Source organism: Phalacrocorax aristotelis, chromosome Z (assembly GCF_949628215.1).
Source record: "Phalacrocorax aristotelis chromosome Z, bGulAri2.1, whole genome shotgun sequence".
NCBI classification, from domain to species: Eukaryota; Metazoa; Chordata; class Aves; order Suliformes; family Phalacrocoracidae; genus Phalacrocorax; species Phalacrocorax aristotelis.
This window is the reverse complement of record NC_134311.1, coordinates 12,725,299-12,733,198: the sequence shown is the minus strand read 5'-3', so window position 1 is coordinate 12,733,198 and position 7,900 is coordinate 12,725,299. Positions and strand designations below refer to the sequence as shown.

At 47.7% G+C, this 7,900-nt stretch overlaps 2 protein-coding genes across 2 annotated transcripts; both read left to right on the top strand.

Moving 5' to 3' along the window:
- The first annotated feature begins 2,326 nt into the window (after positions 1 to 2,326).
- On the top strand, positions 2,327 to 3,172 carry LOC142050497 (tetraspanin-36-like). Its single transcript, XM_075079161.1, has one exon. It carries the CDS (start codon positions 2,327 to 2,329, stop codon positions 3,170 to 3,172), a length of 846 nt encoding a protein of 281 aa, XP_074935262.1.
- Positions 3,173 to 6,758: 3,586 nt separating this feature from the next.
- Positions 6,759 to 7,604, top strand: LOC142050496 (tetraspanin-36-like). Its single transcript, XM_075079160.1, has one exon. It carries the CDS (start codon positions 6,759 to 6,761, stop codon positions 7,602 to 7,604), a length of 846 nt encoding a protein of 281 aa, XP_074935261.1.
- The last annotated feature ends 296 nt before the right edge of the window (positions 7,605 to 7,900 follow it).

The following is a 7,900-nucleotide window of genomic DNA, read 5'->3' as shown; positions in this document are numbered from 1 at the left end:
TGTACCGCCACAGAAGTCCTGACTTCAGGAGGATGCTCTGCGTGGATGGTTACCTGCTCCTGTGGGCTGGCTCACAGCTCTCCATGCAGAGCTAAGGCAGCACGAAGGCACCAGTGGAAGGTGGCAGGCCTGTGGCAGCACAAACCCCTCCACTTACAAAAGCCACTTCACCCTTCTCTCTCCCCCTGCCTCTCTGTCCCACAGCCGTAGGAAAGAAGTGAAAAATAATAAAAAAAAAATTCCTCACAGGGGTCCAAAGAGTCAGATATAAGTAAATGGGAAGTTATTACATTTGGGGACTCTTTAGAAAGGTGAGAGTCTCTAGGCTTCAATAACCATTGAAATTCTCTCCTCTGCATTCAGGGAGGGGACGACAGTTTCTCTGGCTGAAACGAACAAGAGGTGCAGTAAAATCCTCCCGTAGGCAGTTTGAGGATTTCTAATACTTTTCAGAGACTGCAGAATAAGTTAAGCGAAACAGTGTTGTAACTCAGATCTTAATACCTCGTTAAGTTCTATAAGCACGCGGAAGGGCAGAAAGGCAAAGAGGCAGGTGCATGTGGGTTTTTTTTTTTTTTCCACAAAGCCTGCAAGCTAGCAATAAGCAGCTGTTACTCCTCGCAGTATTTTCTGATATGTTTCCTCACACTTCAGTAGGTTTCTTCTGCACCGTGGAAACACTAAGTCGGTGTAGTTTGCCTGTGGGTACAGATGTGAGGGGAAATCCTTTCTGCTCCCCTGCTTCTCCCTCTCCCTGATGCAGAACGTAGCAATCAGAGAAAAAAGGCATTCAAGAGGAGGAGTGAATAGCAGCAACAGCCACCCAGCTGGAGGGCTGGGAGTAGCAGCAAGCTGAACAGGAGAGAGGGCAGAGACAGACTTCAGAGAACAGTTGCAGGAAAACACACATCCTAGAACAGCTCTGAAAGAAGCATTTGGTTAAGATTTCTCAAGCTAATCACTGCATGTTAATTACTGATAATGGCAAGATTAAAAATAATAAAAGCAATTTATTTCATTCCAAAATAATTAGTCTTAATGACACGTTTGCACAGCACTTAGCAAGACATTTTCATGGGGATCAGCCCAACACCTGTGTGTGCTTCACTTACGTAACAGCAATAGGTCCTTGTCAAACGTCTGAGGGATGCGGGATCATCGGCTTTGCTGAGAATTTGCCAGGGTTCCAGGGATCTGAGCCCTGACGTACTCTGATCTTCTGCAGGGTTTGCAGGTGCTCATCTTTCTGCAAATGGGGATCATTTCTCTGTATTCTCCCTTATGCATGCCCTTTGTACTAGCCCTGCCCTGCATCTTGAGGAACAGGAGAGTTGTTACGGGACTTCAACAGGACGATCAGGGAATCACTGTTGGCCTTGGGATCTGCCTTCCCGGCACCTGCGGCAAGTTTTCTGCAGGCTCTGCTGTGTCACACGTTTGAGCCATAATGCTCTCCCGCTGGCTGAAAGGTGGCATTAATTCCCTTTGGGACTGTTGTGAAGTCATTTAGCTGGTGCTTAATTCAGTTCCTTTACACACAAGGAAAAGTTAATACAGCTCTTACAGTTTGTGCTCCGTCATTCCAGCACTCGGTCAAATCACTTGATGATGCAAACCGAGAGACACGAGTCTGAAATGGTAGGGATTTCTCGTCCAGGTGTCTTGCGGAATTGAAACTACCTACACAGAAATCTTGCTGAGTGAAAAAGGGCAAAATGCTATTGACATCATTATGCCCCTCCTAAAATCTAATGAGTGGTAAGTGTACTGGGAAGGATAATGAGTCTGCGTGAGTGTTACCTACAGATATCCCTGACCGAATAGCTCTGCTTATACTATTCCTTTGTTAATGACTCCGACTTGTGCATTTGTTGCCATCTTGGCTACTGCTGTAGGATTGATAGCCGGCTTCTCGTTCTCTCTTTCACTTGGGCAGTCTAAGTGACCTGAACTAGCACTGCTGGCTACCCCCTTGACCATTTCTCTGCATTTAGCTCTTGAACACATGAACGTAGTAAAGCAAGGGGTGCAGCCTTTTTCCGGTTCTCCTCCTCAAACTGCAAATGCCTCCAATGACAGCAGCACAAATGACCTCTCAGCAGCAAGGCTGGCACATACACCCGTGGTTTCTGCAGGCTACGCTGAACAAGCAGCAGCACGGGATTACCTGAAGCAGGGCCTAGTCTTTGTACTGACAGAGTCCCATCAGTGTTGCTCCCTTGTGAGCTGTTTCTGGGTGGAGAAGTCGTCTGCTGCACCTGCGTGAGTGGGGTGGAGACCTCTTAAATGGTGGTGGTCAGGCTTTGGGCTACTAGGAGTAGGCAGAATGAGAGCTAGAGCTAGGGCGTTTTTGTCCTCGTCCTCAGATGATTTATCATCATCATTATTGTTACGGTTATCACCACCTCCGTGGCGCTGCAAGGGCTTCTGGGTTGGGCCCTTTGCTCGTCATCTGCTGAGGATCCTAGGCGTCATCCTCTGGGGCATCGCTATAGCTCTGGCTGCTGGTGGAGTTTTTGTGATCCTGATGTACAAGAACTACAGATATTTATTTCAGGAGTCTTCCTTGTCTCTCTCTGGTTGGCTGGCTGTTGCAGCTGCCCTTATCTCGCTACTGACTGGGTTTTTGGCTATCTCTGTTGCTGCTAACAGCTCCCGCTGCCAGCGAGGGGCTCTCATGTACTTGTTGCTAATGCTTCTTTGCCTAGAAATGTCTTTGGCGGTTCTGGCAAAGGTCTACTCTATTCGGATGGCTTCTGAGCTGAAAAGCACTATGGGTAACCTTGTCTATCAGTACAACGGAACGCACTCCCAGGGCCCTGGCAGCAGGGATCTGGATGTGCTACAGAGGAATCTGCAGTGTTGTGGGGTCCAGAACTACACAGACTGGCTAAAGGCAACAGCTGCTTCTCGGCATCTTCCAGGTGAGGAAGCTCGTGTCCCCGAAAGCTGCTGTAAGGAGAAGTACTCTCACTGCAGGGGTGACTTAGGCCATCGGGAGCAGCTTTTTCAGGAGGGCTGTTTAAAGAAGCTGGAAGACCTGTTGCGTTTTGTCATGCTCTACATATTTTGGTGCTGTATTGCGCTAAGTGTCTTGGAGCTGTTTGCTTGTATCAGCAATGGCATCCTGATGAAGTATCAGCCGTTCCATGACTTTCAAATTCTGGATTAACCGAGCTTCTCGTAGGTCTGCAGGCGCTGGCAACGTTGCTGAACGTGCTGCATCTTTCCGTGGTTTTGTACCACTCTGCAGTTGCACTGGAAGAAAACAACTTTTTTGTTATTATATTTGTATGTCAATAAAACTAATTGATCACTGCTGCATTTTTTTTCTTTAATGTTACAGTACTAGATCAGTTTCCCCCCAGTTCCTGTTTCATAAGCACCCTGTATCTGAAAAACTTCATGCTGGAAGTCACAGCAGGGAGGGGAGGGTCTTCGGCATGTGCAAGCACGGAACTGTTGTGTGCGAGTGGGGGGGAGGCAGTAGGTAGAGGTATGTCTTGCTCAGGGGAGGATGTTGTGAGGTCACGACCTGTACTGTCGGACCAAATCTTAACAGTCCTAGAATCTTGAAGAGTAATTAAAAAGTAGGTTCCTCCACCTTCACGCTTTTAAGGCTTTGGTATTCCTAAAAGGAGTCCTTTGGAGGAAGTTTAACACCTCTGCACCCCCACCCCCCCCGCCCCTTTTTCCTTTCAAACACTGGGTTAGACACTAACTTATTTGTCAGTGAAAAGAAATGCCAATTTTTGAAGTGGCATGAGGGTGCAATCTAAGTGGAGGAGATACACTTAAGAGCAGCTGAGTAACTAATAAGATGAGATACAGCAGGAGGTGTAGTTATCTCAGGACTTGCACTGGAGTAATTAATGAATTAAAGAGGAAGAAGAAAGTCTGTCTGTATTGATTCATTTACTTCATGTCAAAGCAAGGAATGAGTCAATTCTCCTTTCCTGAAAAGTTATGTGGGGTCACATGCATGCTTGAACGACAACAGCAATATGCTGCTTTTTCTTGAGGCACGTTTGCCGTACTCTTACTAAATCCTTCTCTTATCCATTTCCTGTGGGTCTCACTCTAGTCTGCGTGTGCTGAAAGGGACTGAGTCGGTATATGGGCTATCCGTGGTCTTGTCTATGTCAATGCGGTTGGTGTTTAGGGAGGTGCTGGTAAAGGCTCGGCTCCACCGGTGTTGGGCTGCACAGTGCAGTCTTGTGTATCCTTGTATGCATGTTTGGGAAATGCTCCCAGCCTCGCTACCGACCTGCAAATGGTTACTGCGGCAGCTGCACCCTTTGGTAACTGTACGTAGGGAATCTCCAGGGCCTACAAGTGCACCGCATTAGGCTTTACCAGACCGGGAGCAAGGAAACTGCCTGGGTCACAAAAACCACTGGACTGGGCAGGCGTGCGGGATCTCCTGCCTGCTTGTACCGCCACAGAAGTCCTGACTTCAGGAGGATGCTCTGCGTGGATGGTTACCTGCTCCTGTGGGCTGGCTCACAGCTCTCCATGCAGAGCTAAGGCAGCACGAAGGCACCAGTGGAAGGTGGCAGGCCTGTGGCAGCACAAACCCCTCCACTTACAAAAGCCACTTCACCCTTCTCTCTCCCCCTGCCTCTCTGTCCCACAGCCGTAGGAAAGAAGTGAAAAATAATAAAAAAAAAATTCCTCACAGGGGTCCAAAGAGTCAGATATAAGTAAATGGGAAGTTATTACATTTGGGGACTCTTTAGAAAGGTGAGAGTCTCTAGGCTTCAATAACCATTGAAATTCTCTCCTCTGCATTCAGGGAGGGGACGACAGTTTCTCTGGCTGAAACGAACAAGAGGTGCAGTAAAATCCTCCCGTAGGCAGTTTGAGGATTTCTAATACTTTTCAGAGACTGCAGAATAAGTTAAGCGAAACAGTGTTGTAACTCAGATCTTAATACCTCGTTAAGTTCTATAAGCACGCGGAAGGGCAGAAAGGCAAAGAGGCAGGTGCATGTGGGTTTTTTTTTTTTTTCCACAAAGCCTGCAAGCTAGCAATAAGCAGCTGTTACTCCTCGCAGTATTTTCTGATATGTTTCCTCACACTTCAGTAGGTTTCTTCTGCACCGTGGAAACACTAAGTCGGTGTAGTTTGCCTGTGGGTACAGATGTGAGGGGAAATCCTTTCTGCTCCCCTGCTTCTCCCTCTCCCTGATGCAGAACGTAGCAATCAGAGAAAAAAGGCATTCAAGAGGAGGAGTGAATAGCAGCAACAGCCACCCAGCTGGAGGGCTGGGAGTAGCAGCAAGCTGAACAGGAGAGAGGGCAGAGACAGACTTCAGAGAACAGTTGCAGGAAAACACACATCCTAGAACAGCTCTGAAAGAAGCATTTGGTTAAGATTTCTCAAGCTAATCACTGCATGTTAATTACTGATAATGGCAAGATTAAAAATAATAAAAGCAATTTATTTCATTCCAAAATAATTAGTCTTAATGACACGTTTGCACAGCACTTAGCAAGACATTTTCATGGGGATCAGCCCAACACCTGTGTGTGCTTCACTTACGTAACAGCAATAGGTCCTTGTCAAACGTCTGAGGGATGCGGGATCATCGGCTTTGCTGAGAATTTGCCAGGGTTCCAGGGATCTGAGCCCTGACGTACTCTGATCTTCTGCAGGGTTTGCAGGTGCTCATCTTTCTGCAAATGGGGATCATTTCTCTGTATTCTCCCTTATGCATGCCCTTTGTACTAGCCCTGCCCTGCATCTTGAGGAACAGGAGAGTTGTTACGGGACTTCAACAGGACGATCAGGGAATCACTGTTGGCCTTGGGATCTGCCTTCCCGGCACCTGCGGCAAGTTTTCTGCAGGCTCTGCTGTGTCACACGTTTGAGCCATAATGCTCTCCCGCTGGCTGAAAGGTGGCATTAATTCCCTTTGGGACTGTTGTGAAGTCATTTAGCTGGTGCTTAATTCAGTTCCTTTACACACAAGGAAAAGTTAATACAGCTCTTACAGTTTGTGCTCCGTCATTCCAGCACTCGGTCAAATCACTTGATGATGCAAACCGAGAGACACGAGTCTGAAATGGTAGGGATTTCTCGTCCAGGTGTCTTGCGGAATTGAAACTACCTACACAGAAATCTTGCTGAGTGAAAAAGGGCAAAATGCTATTGACATCATTATGCCCCTCCTAAAATCTAATGAGTGGTAAGTGTACTGGGAAGGATAATGAGTCTGCGTGAGTGTTACCTACAGATATCCCTGACCGAATAGCTCTGCTTATACTATTCCTTTGTTAATGACTCCGACTTGTGCATTTGTTGCCATCTTGGCTACTGCTGTAGGATTGATAGCCGGCTTCTCGTTCTCTCTTTCACTTGGGCAGTCTAAGTGACCTGAACTAGCACTGCTGGCTACCCCCTTGACCATTTCTCTGCATTTAGCTCTTGAACACATGAACGTAGTAAAGCAAGGGGTGCAGCCTTTTTCCGGTTCTCCTCCTCAAACTGCAAATGCCTCCAATGACAGCAGCACAAATGACCTCTCAGCAGCAAGGCTGGCACATACACCCGTGGTTTCTGCAGGCTACGCTGAACAAGCAGCAGCACGGGATTACCTGAAGCAGGGCCTAGTCTTTGTACTGACAGAGTCCCATCAGTGTTGCTCCCTTGTGAGCTGTTTCTGGGTGGAGAAGTCGTCTGCTGCACCTGCGTGAGTGGGGTGGAGACCTCTTAAATGGTGGTGGTCAGGCTTTGGGCTACTAGGAGTAGGCAGAATGAGAGCTAGAGCTAGGGCGTTTTTGTCCTCGTCCTCAGATGATTTATCATCATCATTATTGTTACGGTTATCACCACCTCCGTGGCGCTGCAAGGGCTTCTGGGTTGGGCCCTTTGCTCGTCATCTGCTGAGGATCCTAGGCGTCATCCTCTGGGGCATCGCTATAGCTCTGGCTGCTGGTGGAGTTTTTGTGATCCTGATGTACAAGAACTACAGATATTTATTTCAGGAGTCTTCCTTGTCTCTCTCTGGTTGGCTGGCTGTTGCAGCTGCCCTTATCTCGCTACTGACTGGGTTTTTGGCTATCTCTGTTGCTGCTAACAGCTCCCGCTGCCAGCGAGGGGCTCTCATGTACTTGTTGCTAATGCTTCTTTGCCTAGAAATGTCTTTGGCGGTTCTGGCAAAGGTCTACTCTATTCGGATGGCTTCTGAGCTGAAAAGCACTATGGGTAACCTTGTCTATCAGTACAACGGAACGCACTCCCAGGGCCCTGGCAGCAGGGATCTGGATGTGCTACAGAGGAATCTGCAGTGTTGTGGGGTCCAGAACTACACAGACTGGCTAAAGGCAACAGCTGCTTCTCGGCATCTTCCAGGTGAGGAAGCTCGTGTCCCCGAAAGCTGCTGTAAGGAGAAGTACTCTCACTGCAGGGGTGACTTAGGCCATCGGGAGCAGCTTTTTCAGGAGGGCTGTTTAAAGAAGCTGGAAGACCTGTTGCGTTTTGTCATGCTCTACATATTTTGGTGCTGTATTGCGCTAAGTGTCTTGGAGCTGTTTGCTTGTATCAGCAATGGCATCCTGATGAAGTATCAGCCGTTCCATGACTTTCAAATTCTGGATTAACCGAGCTTCTCGTAGGTCTGCAGGCGCTGGCAACGTTGCTGAACGTGCTGCATCTTTCCGTGGTTTTGTACCACTCTGCAGTTGCACTGGAAGAAAACAACTTTTTTGTTATTATATTTGTATGTCAATAAAACTAATTGATCACTGCTGCATTTTTTTTCTTTAATGTTACAGTACTAGATCAGTTTCCCCCCAGTTCCTGTTTCATAAGCACCCTGTATCTGAAAAACTTCATGCTGGAAGTCACAGCAGGGAGGGGAGGGTCTTCGGCATGTGCAAGCACGGAACTGTTGTGT

Excerpts from the sequence above, each read along its gene's own strand:
- LOC142050496 (XM_075079160.1), top strand. The coding sequence starts at position 6,759 with ATGAGAGCTAGAGCTAGGGCGTTTTTGTCCTCGTCCTCAGATGATTTA.
- LOC142050497 (XM_075079161.1), top strand. The coding sequence starts at position 2,327 with ATGAGAGCTAGAGCTAGGGCGTTTTTGTCCTCGTCCTCAGATGATTTA.